This window comes from Octopus sinensis, linkage group LG4 (assembly GCF_006345805.1).
Source record: "Octopus sinensis linkage group LG4, ASM634580v1, whole genome shotgun sequence".
Classification (NCBI taxonomy): Eukaryota; Metazoa; Mollusca; class Cephalopoda; order Octopoda; family Octopodidae; genus Octopus; species Octopus sinensis.
The window spans coordinates 133580400-133600943 of NC_043000.1; the positions used below are offsets into that span (position 1 = coordinate 133580400).

The following is a 20544-nucleotide window of genomic DNA, read 5'->3' on the forward strand; positions in this document are numbered from 1 at the left end:
TCCTATAGGAAATCAGAGCCACAATTTCGTTCATCTGAATAAAACCGACTCATCATTCAAATATTTCCACTTTTCCCCGTGAGTTGTGATTAACTTCATAGGCATCTCATAAATTTCTTCCTGCATTCTTTTTGAAAATTTAGAATTGCAGTTTGATTTTTATAAAATGTTCAAAATTTTATTGAAGGCATCAAAAAGTGTTATAGGGTATGGATTCAGTCCTGTGTCATGTACCTGACCCGAGGGTTACCTCTTGTAATGTAATTGCAGCAAACTATATGTCTTGTTCTATATGTACTGATAACGTTTACTCAAACCGGTCCCACCTTGAAACAAGTAAGTCTAGTGCTCCCATTATTCTCTGAATACAGTGCCCCGCAATTTTGTACTTGTTTCATATTCTATCCTTTTGTTTTCTTGTAATTACGTTGGGAAATGAATCACATAAAATTTGTACAAACTATATTAATTTCTTCTTGCTTTTTAAAAGGACACTGAAAATGCAAAATAATCAAATTTTCCATTAAAATATAGACTTTAATGCGATATTTATGATATAATAAAATATACAATTTACAGAGAAACCAATAAGTGTAAATTTAAATTTGATATTGTTTTATAGAAGGCATTTTATTCGCTCGATTGAGGAAAATATATGAAATTATAATGAATTAAAGCTATTGCTTACAAATAGATCACGTATCAATTTCATCAACTAATGAGCAGCAGGCAATGTTTTATGAAAATGTAGGATGTATAATTGATGTTTTGAACTGAGGCGTTTAGAACTGGCTTCAATGTACAACCGAGAAAACTGAAATAACTCGTGCAATATACTTGAAACCAAGTATAAGTTGATAATTCATACACCTTGATTTCATTTCTTGTTTGCAGAGCGATGAAGGATGTATTTGACAGGCTACAACAAAACCTTAAATGTAATGGATTATTATAGTAAAAGTTATATTGATTTCCATAGTTGGAAGGCCCCATTTTTGTAAGAGAAATGAGATTGTGTCACGTTCATGTCCACCGAAATCTGTCAAGCAAAACTTAAAGTTCCAGTCAATATGAATTTTATTATATATATATATATATATATATATTATATATATATATATATATCTACACAAACATACATATATGTATATACATGCATACGAGATAGTTGAATATGTGTGTATATATATAATATACATGCATTTGCGTACTTTCTCACTCACACACATATCCCATGATTTCAAGTATGTGTGGTTCGATATGAAAAACATTCATTTCATGACATACATGTCCAAACGTATATGTATACAATTTTTTAAAACTAAAATCACAAATGTACACACGCACATGCATACATATGTACATACATGTATGTATGTACATATGTATACGTACATGTATGCATTCATAAATATAGCCTTCATTTGCGAAATAATGTTTGAGTTGTTCTTAATAGCTAGGCAGCGATGTATTCTGCAAAACCGATTTTATTCCAGCTTGTCATAAACTGCACATAAAAAATTCAAAATGCCTTTTAGTAGTGGCAAATAAATATGATTGATGTAAGCAACACGCGGCTGAACAGTTATCAATTTTCGGTTATTAACTGCAGAGGTATTTTATCTGACGCCGAGATACTTGCACAGGCGCCATTGTAAGTTGGGGGATGTATCTCCATGTTTGTAGAACAAGGACATTACAATTATGGAGAGAGAAACAACTTTATTTCTTTTCAAAAATCATTAAATTTAAATGGCAGGATTTAATAAAGATAATTTCAGTACCACTGAAGACATCTTGCAAATATTCAGCTCAGCAAGTTAGGATTAACCCGGAAATTTTATATATATATATTTTTTTTTCTTACACACACACACACACTTACAGTATATGCATCAAAAGATGTGATCATTAAATCTCGTATAGTCATATATTTTTCTCTCAATTGAAAAATGACAATTTTGCAGCCTTTAAAGGTTTTTTTAAAAACTATATATATCTTCCCATTTTTCAATGCCTACTTGTTATGATTCAATCTTCCCTTCATTATTAATATACAATATGTAATACCTGGCCAAAGTAATTTAGTTCCGGGTACTACCTTGTTGCGAGTAACTATTTTCCACAGCATAACCCTTTTATACGCGAATATTTGACGCATCACCGTTTGACTTTAGTTACTAATCCAACCTCTGGCACAGGGTTTCGATTTTTTTAATACTTACAACAAAACTGTACAAGTGCATTAATCGCCCTCTTACTTCCCCTTTGGGGGCGGTGCCGCTCATTTTCATAAACAATGATTTAAAACTTATGCATCAAAATCTACGAAATAAATCTTTTAATTTTGGAATCTCAAATAGTGATGTTTTTTTTTAAATATGTATAAGGATCGAAGAGATATTGAATAATTATTATCTCAGTGTTTTTTCATAAGGCGAAATTAAGGGAACCAGTACATTGAAACTTTAATGCTGCTGTATGTCACTTACTAGTTATCTGTATTTTTTTGGGTTTTTTTTTGAGATGAGGAATTATCTTTTATTATACACTGTTTTACTCGGAATAGTATCTTCATCTTGGTTCTTATATTTACTTTTCGACCGTTCTACTCACGGACCTTCTACTCGTTTCTTCTATTCGATAATACTCTCGGAATTTCAATGGAACGGTTAATATAATTGATGGTTTAAATGTAGTGGGTTAATTAGTGGGCCTCAGTTGAATACCCAAGTCAAGCAAACAGCATACACCTTGGTTCAGGTGGCATCCAAATAGAAGAAAAGCTAATAGGAAAATATCCCTGGTATGGACAACCGAATAAGAACAACTTACTCTCGTGAATTTAAAGGGTTCGGCCTAAAATAATGAAAACTTTACCGAATATAACAGTAACCAAAAGAGGCTTCTAAAGAGGACCGGAGGGTGTGTATTATATATGACAATTAAAAATAATGTTCTCCATTGTTTCAATACAGAATCCGCGTCTCTCTTAATTCCCAAAATATTTGGAAAAAATTATGTAATTTCCAGAAGACAACAAAGAATTTTGTAGAATTTGCTTTCAGCAGACACTTTATGATAGTTCAGCTCTTAGCTAAAACTACACATATTTTCTCATCTTTAACACTTAAAAGCCTACAACCCTTAAAAGTCCAATGACATTTCCCTATTGTAACCATCCTTTATATTTGATATCCTTTTTACTATAGGCACAAGGCTTGAAAATTTGGGGGAGGGGACTGGTCACTTACATCGGCCCCAGTATTCAACTGGTACTTAGTTTTATCGACCCTGAAAGGATGAAATGCAAAGTCGACCTCGGCGGAATTTGAACTCAGAACGTCTTTAAGACGGACGAAATGCTGCTAAGCAATTTGCCCGGCGCGCTAACGATTCTGCCAGCTCACCACCTTATCCTTTATATTTAGTATGAAGTTTATAAGTAATACTTTTTTATCTTTAGCAAATTACTATATCTTATGAAATACTGGTTTAAATAAGATTAATATTTCTATAGAAAAAAATAACTTATTTAAAAAAATTAAGTTTAACTTTTCAAATAAAATGTTGTCGTTATAGTCATAAAGTTCAATAATAAAGTATGGGATGTAATTCCACTCTGGAACGAACCGGACCTACAACTTAAAGTCGTTAAAACAAATACCAGTAACAAACTAATATTTATGAAAAACAAATTTAAATGACAACGAACTTTTTTGTCCTACCTAAGAGTTGAAGACAAAGAGACAAAGTAATTTGGTAAACAAAAATAAAAAAAAACATTCTAATATTAAAACAGTTTATCCTCAACTTGGGTCATCGTAGTGATGACACTGATGGCCGCATATAGTAGTTTTTATTGAATCTATCCACCATTGTTGGTATTTATTCAGACTTTACTGATAACAAGGAAATAAATCTCTGTGGTGTGCGGCTTTCATTGATATCGGTGCTTTCAATCATAATTTAGTTACACACCATTATCTATTATGGAGATTATAAAAGATAATCTACAAAGTTTATGGCCAAGCCTTAGCTGTTCTTGGCCGGAACTATCTTTGATTAGTGATGTCAGATAAATTTTGATTCATGATATTAAGATTGAATCAACACTCTTGATAACAGTTTTCCAATTATAAGCATTGATTATTCAGATTCTGTAGTGACAAAGTGGGTATTTTACATATAACTGACGATGTGAACAAGATAGAAGAAATACTTTCTGTCATCAGCGATGTATCCATCTTAAGTAACGTATTATTATATAAGCGGTCGCATTGTATCAAGAAGTATGGTGCATCATGAAATATCAAACTTGCTCTCGACTGAAATAAGAATAGTGAAGTATGGAATGACATACACTTGTTGAGGAATCGGTAGACTTTATTAAACATGATAATCTTATTAATTTTGAACAAAGGCGGATGCGTCCCATACTTATGATAGAACGGTAACAAAAATGCGTAAAGTTTAAAGGAAATAGGTGATGTAAGTGAAATAACTTTAAACGGAAATCAAAGTGGAACGATGATGATATTGATGATCATGGTGGATCATGATGGCAATGATAGACGACGATAGTAGGGGTGATGATGATTACAGCGGTGGTGGGAAGGATATTATTGATGACAATGGTTAACGATGATGGTGCAGGTAATGGTAATGATGATGATGTTGATAAATGATTGATGATAATGGTGGTGGTTTCGATAATGGCAACGAAAGTAATGACGATGAAAAATGTGAATACGTGGTGGCGATGGTGATAATGACAACGATGAAGATGAAGTGTAAAAGTGGAATTCAAACAATAAGACTGTAAATGCTGCTGGGAAAATACCCGGAGATTTGGGATTAGAACTCACTAGAGAGACGATATCTCACTCTGTATTAGTTTATAAATCATAGAACTAAGTTATAAATACGACAGTCCACAGAAATTTTATGTTTGATTGCCGTGAAAAGTGTTGAGTCGAATGTTACAGAGGATCTTGTCCTTCAAAGAAATGTTGAGAAAGACCGAGGCGTTATTAGCTTAGCTGTTGTACAATGTACAGCTTACTAGTTTCCAGGATTTCTAGCATTTTTACTGTCTCACAACCAAGTTATTGGTTATTTTAGACTACAAATATTGGCAATTAGGGAAGTCTAACGTTTTATAACTCATCGACAATGAAATAATGAAAACTAATGAGTATCTCGGGAGATATGAAATTAGAACTTTGAATTTCGAAGAAATGATGGAAACGATGAGAAAAAAGACAGAAATAGGAAACGGAGAAACAGAAGAGAGAAAAAAAGAAAGAAAACAAATAAGCAGAAGGAGGAGGAGAAAAGCAGATGAAAGTGGATGATGATAAGATGTTCACAACAATGAAAGAATTGAACGCTACGAAAACGGAGCAAAAGCAATGATATAAAGACGAAATTGAAAAAGAACATGAGTTAATGAATTAAACAACTCCCACACATCATAAATCTATTTCAGACTTACTTTAATATTGGTTTCAAATTTTGGTACAAGGCCAGCAATTTCGGCAGACAGACTAAGTCAATTACATCGACTCCAATATTCAACTGGTACTTATTTCATCGACCACGAAAGGATGAAAAGCTAAGTTAACATCGAAGACATTTGATCACAGAATGTAAAGACGGACGAAATGCAGCTAAAGATTTTGCCCGGTGTGCTAACGATTCTGCCGACTCGTAATATTCACAGAGGTTTTAGTTCCTTCATATTGGGAGCACAATCCAACCTTTATAATAACCATCACCACTATTTAGAATATAAAATAAACATTACATAGGCGTAGGAGTGGTTGCGTGGTAAGTAGCTTGCTTACGAACAACATGGTTCCGGGTTCAGTCTCACTGCCTGGTACCTTGGGCAAGTGTCTTCTACTATAGCCTCGGGCCGACCAAAGCCTTGTGAGTGGATTTGGTAGACAGAAACTGAAAGAAGCCCGTCGTATATATATATATATGTGCGTGTGTGTGTTTGTGTTTCTGTGTCGACCTGGGGTCGATTTACTCGACTAAAGGCGGTGCTCCAGTATGGCCACAGTCAAATGACTGAAACAAGTAAAAGAGTAAAGGAGAGAGTATATGAAATAATACTCATATGCATATATACGAGGGTGGGCTGAAGAGTTCATAGGTCGGCTATGAAGGAGTGATGCTAGAGCTGTGAAATCTTGCCTGCATTAATTTCAGCTCTTCTCTTTAATAACTGTATTGTTTCTTTCCAGGATAACGGACATCTGATTGTTCACAGAAGACTTCAAAAGTAGCTAGTCGCGACTTCTCTTCAATATGGTCAAAATATGGCGCCGTGGTGTTACCAAATACCTGCAGAAAAAGGGTTTAGTCCCCAAGGACATTCATGCTTACATGGTTGCCACGTTAGGGGATGACGCTCCAGCTGTATTAACAACGCAAAAGTGGACAGCTGAACTTAGGGGTGAGGAGATTCTTGAAGTTGGCCCCAAATCTGGAAGTCCTGCAACTTCCACCACCGAAGAAAACATTGATCGTGTTCACCACATAATGATGGATGACACACGATTGACCATAAATCAAATAGCCAGTATTATTAGCATATTCTGTAAGAGAGTTGAGAATATTCTGCCCAATGAACTTGGCATAACGAAGGTTTCTGCTTGGTGGGTGCCACGACTTCTAACACCTGATTGAAAGCGTACTAGGCTGATGTCATTACCGGAAAGTCTGACATTGTTTGAAGCAGATCCTGCTGGTTTCCTTGAATGTTTCCTAAGCCAGAATGAGAGTTGGATTCATCACTTTGAGCCAGCGACAAAGAGCTAATCCATGCATTGGAAACACCCCTCTTCATCCGCTCCATAGAAGGTCGTTTCATCTGCAAGGAAGGTGATGGCCTAGTTTTGGGGATGTAAACGGTACTGTCTATTGACTATCTTCAAACGGACCACACCATCAGTGGAGAGCACTATGCCAGCTTGCTGAGGCAGTTACGAAAGCAAACCAAACGCCAAGGAAAACTGGTGAGAGCAGGTTTGTTTCATCAAGACAATGCTCCAGCACACAAGTCTTTGGTTTCAATGGCTGCTGTGCGTGACTGTGGCTTTGAACGGGTTGATCACACTCCCTTTTCTCCTGATTTGGTCCCATCTGACTATTGATGACGTCATATCAGCTGTTAACGATGTTGTTGACGAACATAACAGCTGTACGTGGAAACGACCATCTTGAACAACATTGTATGTAACTATAGAAGCAAAATAATGCGCCAGGATAGATGATTACACTTCAGGACCGAATGATTTATTAGTATTATGGAAGAACTCATTAAATAAATATTCTAAATGATATATTTGTTGATGTAGAACAATAGAAACACTGATTATAAATTTGTGTTAGACGTCTTGCAATTTAATCAGTCAGTATTTCTCTGCCCTCTGCACCAACAAATGTGCGATTTGGTAAACGTCCGTAGCGAGGAAGGCGAATGACTGGCAGAATCGTTAGAGATGTGTACAAAAGCGTTGCGGTAAATTATTCTGGCCGTTTGCTTTCTGATGTCCAAATCTAATCGTGGTCACATTTTCCTGTTATTTGAAGGGATCGATAAATAGAATACCACTCAGATAGTGAGTCAGTTTCTCCTCCGCTTCTCTCTCTCTCTCTCTTACAGAATCGGCAAATCTGCGTTATGAGAGAACCGTGATGGAACCACTCACAGATTATCTTTATTTCGAGAAATGGTGGAGGGGGGGAGGATCAAGCGGTGTGGCTAGGTTAGTAACATTCTATCATCGAGCACAAAATAACAGAGAAACGTAAGAACAAGTTAGACGTAGACAGACCGATGTGGCGTCCAACTAAAATTGATTAAATTTAAAAGATTTTTTTTAGCATATTGCTTGGTTATTATTTCAACAATTAACGATAAAGCTCCGTTATACTTCGCTGAAGTCTCAAAATTAAGTATCTTGAGTTATCTGTCTAACTTATCAATGACATGAATAATATTAGTCACCAATTAAACCTTGTGTATAAAATATATTGTAAAGTATTTTGTAAAATATATTGATCGCCATGTTGGACCGCTGAACTCTACACGTTTTTGTTTTCATTTTCTCTCTGTTTATTTTCTCTTATTCCTTTCTGTTGAAGAGCGTAGGCTCGAAGCGTAAAATACTTTTTTATATTTTTCCCTAGTGTCAAACTAATACACTTGTTTGCTATTCATACACTTGTCTTTGTCTTTTGTTTGCCTATAAATTTCAACTAGAATATATTGTAGCTGTTTAGTGTTACTTTCCATGAAATGTTTATCTTCTACAGAAATGTAAAAGTATCTTGTGGCTGGTGTCCAAGCCTCGTTTATGTATTTCGAAGTTTGATTCCCTTGTGGATGTTGTTGTCGTTGTTACTATTGTTGTTATTGTTGTTTGAATTCAGCTCAGCTCCGATCAAGCGGACTTGTGAACAATTGTGTTTCAACCGTGACCACTCCGTCTTTCTATAGACCTTTATGACTACACTATCGGTGTCCAACGAAGTGTAATGATATATTATCTAATATTTTAAAACAAGGGAGTGCTTGCCATTTCTAGCAGAGTGAATGACCATCTAGAGGCCTCCTTGCTTTTCATAATTCTCCAGTTAGACAAGTTATCTGACTTAGTGTTTTTCACTAGCAATGCTTTTCACATCTCTCTCTCTCTCTCTCTCTCTCTCTCTCTCTCACTCACTCACTCACTCACTCACTCACTCACAAATACAGTATGACATCTCTGAGTGATGATAACAGGATTGATGGAAAGAGGAGTTGGACGTAAATTCTTGTCTTAACCCATCTTAGAGAACACAAACAGTCCTGATTTACTTCTTGTTAAGACATATCCTAAGGTGTGGGTAACATCGCTCCTATCAAACTTCCCGGCTGCAACACATTTACTCTTTTACTTGTTTCAGTCATTTGACTGTGGCCATGCTGGAGCACCGCCTTTAGTCGAACAAATCGACCCCAAGACTTATTCTTTGTAAGCCTAGTACTTATTCTATCGGTCTCTTTTGCCGAACCGCTAAGTAACGGGGACGTTAACACACCAGCATCAGTTGTGAAGCGATGTTGGGGGGACAAACACAGACACATAAACACACACACACACACACACACACACACACACACCACACACACACACACACACACACACACACTATATATATATATATATATATATATATATATATATATATATATATATATATATATATATACGACGGGCTTCTTTCAGTTTCCGTTTATCAAATCCACTCACAAGGCTTTGGTCGGACAGAGGCTATAGTAGAAGACACCTGCCGAAGGTGCCACGCCATGGGACTGAACCCGGAACCATGTGGTTGGGAAGCAAGCTACTTACCACACAGCCACTCCTGCGCCTACATTTGTTTATTATAGGTAACGATTTGCACTGGGAATGTGGACGATAGATATAAAGTGTTGGGGAAATTAATTTATGATATTAATAACAACTCCAGTACCACCGTTCTTCGTTTGGCACAAGTTGAATTTTCAAATTAAACGGCATTTCGTCTATCTAGTGTCAATACAATAAGTCACTCTATGTATGTTTGTATGAATATACACATATATGTAAATGCACACATTTGTTTTTGCATATATATGTATATTTACATGTGTGTGCATGTAAGCATGCATTTATATATTAATCTGTTATTAAAGTTAGAGTAATTCAATAGCTCCATTACTTCAAGCTTGTTTATAAAATAAAAACTTTGCTTATAGCAATCATTTACAATAACAGAGTAATATACGGGTGTTATATCAATCTTATGAGTTCCATAATTTTTTTTCTATAAATATGAAACTTGAAACCACGAAGCAATAAGTTAACAACTAATATTTTATACATACGCAAATATTTCTAAACAGTTAATCAGAGCTTTAACTTTGTGACTTAAACACATAGGTCTATAAAGAAAAATGGAATATTTATCGCAAAGTTACTTTGGGAGAATCAACTAGATGTTTCGATGCTTATTCAACGCATCAGCCGATATTGAACTAAAAGCAATTACTCATTCAGCCTCACAATATATTGAAATTGTTGACATCCTGAGGGGCTGGTATAAAAATTGGTCATGAATGAACAAAGGAACGAAGTGGTCATTATATATTGCCTAGAAACAATATTACTGAGGCGTACTTTCGCAAATGATTTGATCTCAGACCGTGTATTTAGTCTGAAGCGATAACATCATGGAAGAACCATTTAAGCCAATTGAAAACATACAAAGTCCGTTGACTAAGCTTTCTATTTCTTGGCGCCAAAATTTCGTCGCACAACTGCGACCTGGCCAAGACACATTTCCACTGACCTAAAAAAAATAATTGAAAACTGAATTTTCAATTAAATAACGAAAGAAGTTACATAGTAGCTATACTAACGTGAGCCTAGGCAGTAAAATCTCAGATCATCCAAGCGAGAGTGCACAACGACTCAACAGGTAGTCGGTGCTATTACGTCTATGTGAATCAAACCAGCGAGAAGAATGGATTATAAATATACCACATAAATATACCACCTCTTTATGTGGTATATGTGAAATAATTATCAGAAGTTTCCTCGCGGGGCATCTCGATATCTCTATGACTGTTCCACTAAAGACAGTTGCTCATTTGGTCGCATGTATGCGTGCCTGTGTGTATGTAAGCTGGATTAAGGCAATATACTATAAATTAAATAATGGGTGTGTCTTGGGAGAGTCATGCCAATAGAATTAAATAATGAGTGGCTCAGGAAATATCTCAGAATGATTTAATTCATCAAAATAAAGTTTAAGATGAATGTAAAACTATTAATGGACACAGAAGGAAAGAAGAAATCTAACTTGATTTGAAAACTGCTGTTCAGAAAGGGAAGGGGAGAGAGAGAGAGATGACAAGAGAATATGACGTCATAATATAGAAATCTTCTTATTTTGCATTTATCCTTATTATAATGGTATTTCTTTATTATGATTATATAATCACACATAGAAGGACAAATACAGGACATACATACAAAAAAAACATTTAAGAGATTCGTTTTAAAAATTTTCGTTTACATTTGAATTATTCGTTTATAAAAATGAAAATAAATGTCTTTTATATGACCTAGTAGAACAAACCACAATACATAACTGGAGCTTCTGCACCCCGGCAATTTATGAGGCCCTGCAGCTTCCACTTCCTCTCTCTCCTCCATGGTCAAGCTGGGTTTCTGACACCCACCTTTCTTTCCACTTCCTTCCATCTTTTCTCATACACACGCCGTGGTAAGATCCTCTTTTCCAGCCCCATTTTGCTCTTCAGATGATATCTGAAGTAAGTGAGCAAGCCGGGGCCGGAGACAAAGGATCCTGTCGCGGCTCCTTCCATTCTCGTTCTCCACATGCATTCTTTTACTACTGCAACCGTGCAGTGAAAACATGCCTCACCTTCCTTCGAGAGTCCAGTTGGCGGTATCATCTTAATCATAGACTCAGCCGACAGCTGTACTCGTCCCAGATGCGTTAACACGTGTTCTGCGTAACTTATCAAGTCGGACAACTTCCGACAGTGAACAAAAGCGTGCTGGACGGTTTCATCGTCCAACTCGCACCTTGGACACGTCGGTGGCACTGGAACTCCGTGCCGCGATAACTTCTCGCGAACAGGTAAAGCATTCCTATAACACTGCCTGATTCTTTAGTGGGAAGAGAAAGTGACAAGAAAGAATATGACGTCATAAAAGATATAGAAATCTCTTTGCATTTATTCTTTTTGTAAGGCTGTATGCTTTATCTTTTTATAGTGAGAGAGAGTATGAGGGAAAGAGTGTTTGGATATGTATGCTGTGTTGTGAGTAATCTAGGCTGTTAAGGATGGATAATATTGACATGACGTGAGTACTCCAACTAGTGAGTAATTTCACTTATTACCGGATCCTTACTGTTGGGTTGGGAACTTCGGATCTAATAGTCCGTGTTAGTCCATGACACAGATCCCCAAATCATTTAAACTGCCCCAAGTAATTGAATGACGCTTTATTTTATTGGTACTGGAAAGGTAAATAGCAAAGGTATTTTAACTAAGAACATAATCAAACGAAGCAACTAAAGCATGGAACTAACTTTTCTGCTTATCCAACGTACTATACTACATTCAGAAACAAAAACATTTACGATATATTTATACAATAGGAGTGGAGCACATGGCCTAGTGGTTAGAGCAGCGAACTTGCGGTCGAGGGATCGCGGGTTCGAATCTCAGACCGAGCGATGTGTGTGTATATGAGCGAAACACCGAAGCTCCACGCGGCTCCGGCAGAAGGTAATGGCAAACTTCTGCTGACTCTTTCGCCACAACTTTCTCTCACCCTTTCCTTCTGCATCTTGCAGCTCACCTGCGACGAACCGGGGTCCCGTCCAGGTGGGGAACCTATACGCCAAGGAAACCGGGAAACCGGCCCTAATGAGCCAGGCGTGGCTTGAGAAGGAACAAACTATACAATAGGAAATTCAAATTACCATACATACGCTCACTATGTCGGTACATATCTGACGTTCATAGAGATGATGTTGCTTATACAAAGAAGTAATGAGTTAAAATATAGAATGTAGTAGCATTTTTATAGCTTAATTCCACTGTACAACTGCATTTTTCTGTATGCCTTGGGTATGTACAATTTTTATCGCTATCGAATTGAAATTATTGTACACAAGTGCTCCATACCTATTAAGTACTACTTGATGAATGTTGCGTATATATGTGTAAGACCTTAGGTTTCAGTTATATATTTGCTTTCATCTTTATCAATCATTCCAAAGGCACCTATTATTATAGAAATTGCTTGTTTTCATTCCCCATATTGTCGATCTTTCTTTTTCGAAATCATTACATTTGGTTAGTTTTTCCATTTTATTTTTTTTTTAGAAATGGATAAAAAAAAAAAATTCCAAATAGTTTCATCTGTTAGAATAAATATAGTCTGTTTTCTGTTGAAATTAATAAATCGATTAAATGAGATTCCTTTTCCTATTTATCTTTGACAAAATATTATCTGGTCGATTTGCCTAAAATGTCTCCGTCTATGTTATTTTGGTATATCTCATGTTTGCACGCTTTCTCGCTTTCTATGGTTGCTTCAAAATGCTGGTATAATTTCCAGTGTATGACAGGTCCAACCCTGCTATACTTTTTACTATAATTGCATGAGAGCGCTTGGGTCTTTGTATCCTGACCAAATAGCCTTCTAGCTGAATGACATCTCTTTAATCACTTCTGCTTTGTTCAGTTTTGTTAGGTATTGGCCGTGTAAGGATCTATTGCCATTCAGTATCCAAATTATTAACTTAAATGAACTGGTCTGTGTCCAACACAGACAGATTCAGTGAACAAGAGATAAGGAAGCTGAAGTAGTGTATTGTAGTTGCATCCATGTTTTCTTCTGTCGAATCTTGTTGGTTCGCTTAGCATCTCATTATATCGTAACGCATTAGTGGAACAGCTACAGTATTCGTACATTACACTTTTATTTGTTACTCAGTTTTAAATATTGAGCTAATGTTTACTCTTTTACTTGTTTCAGTCATTTGACTGCGGCCATGCTGGAGCACCGCCTTTAATCGAGCAACTCGACCCCGGCACTTATTCTTTGTAAGCCCAGTACTTATTCTATCGGTCTCTTTTGCCGAACTGCTAAGGAACGGGGACATAAACACACCAGCATCGGTTGTCAAGCAATGCTAGGGGGACAAACACAGATACACAAACACACACACACATATATATATATATACATATATACGACGGGCTTCTTTCAGTTTCCGCCTACCAAATCCCCTCACAAGGTTTTGGTCGGCCCGAGGCTATAGTAGAAAACACTTGCCCAAGGTGCCACGCAGTGGGACTAAATCCGGAACCATGTGGTTGGTAAACAAGCTACTTACCACACAGCCACTCCTGCGCCTAATGTTTGTATAGAATTCAGTTCTAATCTTCTCTTTTATTTATGTGCGTTGTATATATTTCTATTAATTAATATCCTAGGTCTTTGTAAGTTTGTGTTCAGTCTAATTCTAAAATTCTCATCCTGTTTCTTTATTGATTGCGACTTTAGAAGGGTTAATTTCCACTTTTCAAGTACACTTACTCAACACCACCGAAACCATTCAGTAACTTTAAATATATTTGGTGATTAACTTTCTTTTTACTTTATATGTAGCACGAGCAAAACGCCCCCACTCCGTCCAATGGACGGTGCTGAGTTGTCAAGCATTTAAAACACATTTTCTCAAAACAATTTGTCCGACCGTCCCATAGACCTCCCCTTTGAGAAACACTGATTTAACCTAAATTTGAGACACCAGCAAAAGAAGAAATAATGATAGACTTTTTTCTATTCCAAGAAAAACGATTTTACAAATGCACGTTCCCATTCGATCGCATTCTCACCTGCAATCGATTTTTGTGATTTTTTCAAGACTTATACACGCCCTGATACCGTCGGTATCTACATATCAAATTTGAGCACAATCGGATGGAGAATGCCTGAGATCCTAGAAGACACACACACACACAGACAGACAGAACGGATTTTATATAATAGATATTACTAAATATACAGGCGCTTCATTGTAGCTTTATTTTCTGAATTTCTCAAGTAGCAGTTCTCCGACACTACCCCTTATCTGCTTCACAGATTCCTACAAATTGATTATAAATAATTGATAGCATTTTTATGTCCATATTCCAGATTCTTTCTATCTTACTCGCCACGGAAAATATATCAACCTTCTTTACATAGACGTTATTCTTATTTAGGTAAATCACATGAATTAGAGTACAAAATCCTGGATAATGATGTCTAGTTGGTTCGCTCTTGTACTTCTGTCTGTATGTGTCTGCATATCCCAGAGAATCGCATCGTTTTCATTTTCCATATCAGAACGTGTGTTTGCCCTTAAACATATTATTTTTTAGATTGTACATGAATTTATATATATATATTCTCTTAATTATTTGCGCAAATAAAATAAATGAATATTTCTTCAATATTTCAGTGTCACCTTTCCTTGTCCTGTACATGTTACTCTATCCATTTTCGTACTTGCATAATTATGTCGGTTCCATTTTTCTGTTGTATTTTATATTGCTAGAGAATTTACCAGTAAAGATATCCAGCTGCTCATGTTTTGTTTGTACATATCATGTCTTATACAGAACTGGTCAGGATGTAAGAGAGGCTCCTATTTATTTAATTCTCCATATATTTGACATTTAGCTACCGTTTACATTATATTAAGATGATAGTTTGGTAATATAGAATATGGACTAATTAGTCCTATGTTATATCAATCGTACATATTTTTATATCTAACTAGCAGTATTGCCCTGCGTTGCTCGGGTTTGTAAGGGAAATAACTATATAAGCATTTTTAGAGAGTTACTTCCCTTATAGATGCCAATTGGGGCTTTCTTAGCCATTTCTGTTTTGGTGTCTTCAAGCCATGAAGTCGTTGTTCTAAAAGAACGCTGGTCTCCTTGACAACGCTTTACGACGTTGATTTCCTTACACTCCCTTCCCCACAGCTTCACGAGGGAGGGAAGAAGGGAGAGAAGCAAACAGGTGCAGGTGTGACCATGGACGCCAACTCCGCCGCCATCGACACACGAAAAATTATGCATTAAAATGGAATGAAAAATGATGTTAAATTATTTTTAAAATCGTAGACTCATCGTAGACGCGCGCTAATACTCAGACGGGCTCGATATGAATCACGTCTATAAGATACCCGAATTTGGTTAAACTGCACCGCAAAATGTGGGAGTAGTTAGGAATCTAAATCGAAGGGGACAGACACTCACACAACTACAGTTTTATATATATAGATGACCAACTAATAACAGCTGATGGATATGTCGCTGTCATGTTGTTTAGACCTGGTCATTTCTGATCGAGTACACCTATAATCAAACGTCTTTAAGCGAATTTAATACCGTCTTCTTTTTCCAGTTTGTGTATCAAGGACAATATTCTGCATAGTTTTTTTTTTCTTTTAAGCAGTAGGTTGTTGCAATTTTAGGATTGCCATGGAATTGCCTATCCATTCGTTTCTCACTGCTTGATGATATTTTTTCTTTCGCTCTATTTTCCTCTACTTTTCTATTGATTTATCCATTCCTATGGGTTTTTTTCCACGTCCATAATATAATATTTCAGTCTTAAATCTTACTACTTTTTTTGTAAATGGAATATAGTTATTTTGTCTTTTTTTTATGACTAATGTAACATATGCAACATTTTTCTTTGTTGTCTGTGAATAACATGGAATCCAATTATTGCAGTTTTGTAATTAGATTCTACTCATAGCAATTTACTATCTTTTTATATAAAGCTGGTGGATATCTGCCAATTAAATGGTATATTTTGTATATCACGAAGTCTTTCTTAGTACTGGTAACCAATTATAAGGGTTCTAGCTTAAGCTTATGATGTTAAAGCTGTATAACAGTAAATATATTGCAATGGAAATCATTACCTCTTACAGTTTTTTAATGACTTAGTCTAGAGGAAAGAAAATGTTCATGATATTCTCAGGCTTTCCGAATCTGTGACTGATATGGTTGATGTTTAGTTTCAACGATTCTAAATCGATATCTGCAAGAGAAAAGCTGGATGGTAACGGAATTGTGTGTTGAGGTTCTAGAACAAACATAAACAAGGGCGAGGTTGACAAATACAGTAAAGAGGACTAGCACAGATGGACAGGTAGTGTTAAACCGAGCTGCTTGATATGCCTAAAACTTCTACGGAAACATCATCAAACTGCACTCACAAATAGACACCACAAAATATATACTATTAAACGTTTTCAGAAAGTGATGTAGTTGTTCAGTGACACTACTTCAGTGTCAAACATTCAGATAATAATTTACTGTTTTTGATGTCTTCCGATTTCTGTCCGTTATGCTCTAGATGCATTAACTAGAGCTATAAAACGGAAAACAATGAGGACGAATATAGCGAAGACTTCCAACAGGATATTGTAAACAGGTGAAGGAAACATGTTAAGGCAGTAACACTTACTGCATTAACATGTTTCCTTCACCTGTTTACAATATCCTGTTTACAACACCGTTTACAATATCCTGTTTGAAGTCTTCGCTATATTCGTCCTCATAGTGGAGGTGCGTGGCTAAGTGGTTAGGGTGTTGGACTCATGATCATAAGACTGTGGTTTCGATTCTATTTCTTTACTACCCACAAGGGGCTAAACATAGAGGGGACAAACGGATTAAATCGATTATATCGACCCCAGTGCGTAACTGGTACTTAATTTATCGACCCCGAAAGGATGAAAGGCAAAGTCGACCTCGGCGGAATTTGAACTCAGAACGTAACGGTAGACGAAATACGGCTACGCATTTCGCCCGGCGTGCTAACGTTTCTGCCAGCTCGCCGCCTTGGTTTCGATTCCTGGACCAGGCAACGCATTGTGTTCTTGAGCAAAATGCTTCATTTCTCATTGCTCCAGTCCACTCAGCTGGCAAAAATGAGTAAGCCTGCAACGGACCGGCATCACGTCCAGGTGGGGTTTACATATACACCATGAAATTGGGAAACCGGCCCTTGTGAGTCGGCATAACCCGAGAAGGTAACTTTACCTTTTGTGACACTTAATGCCAGCAAACTTCACTGAAGCAGTCTATAAATAGATTCAAGAGAGGTTTTAAAAAATCAACTACCTTGTTCTTCAAAGTAATACGAACAGATTTTAGATTTGAGTTGGTTTGTCCAATTTCCGTATTGAATTTTCCATTGTTTCGTTGTATTAAGATGTATGGTGTAATTGCAACTGTGTAGTGATCTGTATGACATTTTGGTCTTAAATTTTAGATCTTAGTCAAGAGAATTATTGTAGACAAGTTCCTGTGTTTTAGAAGCTGAGAAAAGCACATAATTGCTGCTCATTAGTGTTTGTGTAAACATTATTGTGATTAAACACACACACACGCAAACAAGCACTCGCAAATGAGCACACGCACACGCAAACGAGCACACGCACACGCAAACACGCACGCACGCACGCACACACATGTATGTACATGGCATGATCAATAAGTATCCGGACAGCTCAGAGGCCTACACACATTTTTGAAAAGGTTTCATCGTTTTTGACACGATCAAGGAGATTTTGTGCAACTGAAACCCGAGTATCTTTTTGGTAAGTTGAAAGTAGTTTTGGTACAAACTTGGCAGACACGCATCTCGTACCCAAATCTTTATTGATAATGGACTGAACTGAACCGTAACTAGTTTACACATCTGATAAATCGCGGATGGTGATTCGACGATTTTCCCTTACAGCCTCACGCACATCTGCGATGTTTTCTCAGCTCTGCTGGCTGCAGGTCTTCCAGAACGTCAGTCACTATCGACATTTTTCGTCCATCTTGGAAACGTCTGAACCGCTCGTACACTTGTGTGTGGCTCGTATACTCCTCTCCATACACTTTCTGCAACTTTGCGTAGGCCTCTGAGCAGGTATCGCCATGACAACTTTCCTTGTCATGGTCAATGCAACGATCACACGTTACTTCGAAACACCGCTGTAAACAGCTGAAGTTAGAACTTAGTGCACATGCACCATGCATGCATGCATGTATGTATGTATGTATGCATGCATGCATGCATACATGCATGCATTCATTCATTCATTCATTCATTCATTCTCATGCATATAGTTACATATCTAGACATGCTCATATACGTTTAAATGATAAACTTCTGGAAAGTTTTAGAGATTTTTGCAGTTCCAGTGATGGATTGGATCTGTAGTCTCCGAATTAGCTTTCTCCTTTCTAGTTTTGAGAAGCCTAATTTCTGAAGATTGATATTTAGGCAGAATGTATGTATTTTATGTATGTTATGTATGTATGTATGTATGTATGTTTATTGGGAGTGTTAAATGAGTTTGTTTGATAATTGTTTGTTGCAGAAATTGTCTTGAACTTTGTGATAGCACAAATGCTAAACTTAGGAGCATTTTTGTTGTTGCTCATTTTCAAGTGAATAAGAACTATCCTTTACACATTCAATAAAAGATGTGTAGAAGTCAGTATATGTCTACTCACAGGGAAAAAAATCCGTTTATTCAGTTTCGGTTATTACGTACGTAAAAATTGCATCTAGTTATTTGAAGTTCCAAATGGTTGTGTACGAATTTGTTTATAGATTGTATTTCTATTCCTTTCTCTTGCTTATTCGACAGCACCAGAGAAAATATATTTGATCATCGCTGATCATTTCACTGCTTACGTACTATTTTCACTAAACAATTTACGCCATGTAAATTGTTTACGTTTTCCTTCTTTCAAATAATCTGATTCATTGAGTTCTGCTGGTAATTAGTAGTTTTGGATGTCTCCTTCGATTCTCTGATATTTCTGCATTTTTAGTAATTTAACGTTTCGTGCATATCTTTCCCCCCCCCCCGGTTATTTATTTGTCTGTGATGGATTCGCATTTTTTTTTGTTACTATTGATAAACTCTTTCTGTTTGAGTTAATCAGTTTCTGTATTTTTTTTCCGCAGTGACTAGCTATTCCTTATTAATCTAATATTCTCATGTTCTGTTCTTGTATTTTTATTTTCCGCAGTGACTAGCTATTCCTTATTTATCTAATATTCTCATGTTCTGTTCTTGTATTTTTATTTTCCGCAGTGACTAGCTATTCCTTATTAATCTAATATTCTCATGTTCTGTTCTTGTATTTTTTATTTTCCGCAGTGACTAGCTATTCCTTATTAATCTAATATTCTCATGTTCTGTTCTTGTATTTTTATTTTCCGCAGTTACTAGCTATTCCTTATTAATCTAATATTCTCATGTTCTGTTCTTGTTTGTACATCTTGCTATATGTTACATAACATTTACAATGGTAGTATCTTGTTCATCTGAGATGTGTGGATTATTTATGGATTTGCTTTATTTGTATTCTTTTCTCGGTTATCATTTGTGATTGCTATTTTGGTTATATACAGTATTTGTTCTATACTAATACATTCCACATTTTCAATTTTATGTCTATATATCTTATTAGCTATTTATAATTTGTATTGCTCGAACCTTAGTTTAGCCTAGACGAAAGATACTTCAGCCATATCTAATCCATGATTTTCGAGCTCAATGCATCTATCATTACGCGTTTTCTTTCTTTTCAATATAGTTAGATAAAATTTGAAAGAGATTTGGCCACTAATATTTTGCGGGTTAACTGATCGCATAGAATCTCTTTTCCTGTGTGTATCGTTGTATTGTAGACAAATGGCTGGATATGTGTTTTTAAAATTCGTTTGTTTTTGTGGGAATTAAGTATATTTTATAGTAGCGTTCATTGTGTTGTTGGAATTCTTATTTACTGTTTTCTACTTTTCTTATTGCAAGATAGTTCTATTCCCGAGATATTTTTTATTAATATTTCCTTGATATTCTCTGTATGAC

The 20544-nt window shown here is 36.2% G+C and overlaps 1 protein-coding gene across 1 annotated transcript; it reads left to right on the top strand.

Annotated features, from left to right (window-relative positions):
* Window positions 1–6318: 6318 nt before the first annotated feature.
* On the top strand, window positions 6319–19916 carry LOC115210591. Its single transcript, XM_029779194.1, has 3 exons — window positions 6319–6610; window positions 19312–19388; window positions 19896–19916. Exons 1-3 carry the CDS (start codon window positions 6319–6321, stop codon window positions 19914–19916), a joined length of 390 nt encoding a protein of 129 aa, XP_029635054.1.
* The last annotated feature ends 628 nt before the right edge of the window (window positions 19917–20544 follow it).

Bases quoted from the DNA above. Each gene is read 5' to 3' on its own strand.
- LOC115210591 (XM_029779194.1), top strand. From the start codon at position 6,319: ATGGTCAAAATATGGCGCCGTGGTGTTACCAAATACCTGCAGAAAAAG. The intron at 6,611-19,311 runs GTAAGAGAGTTG...CTTATTCGACAG, and splicing joins CAGTATTATTAGCATATTCT to CACCAGAGAAAATATATTTG. The intron at 19,389-19,895 runs GTAAATTGTTTA...TATTTTCCGCAG, and splicing joins CACTAAACAATTTACGCCAT to TTACTAGCTATTCCTTATTA.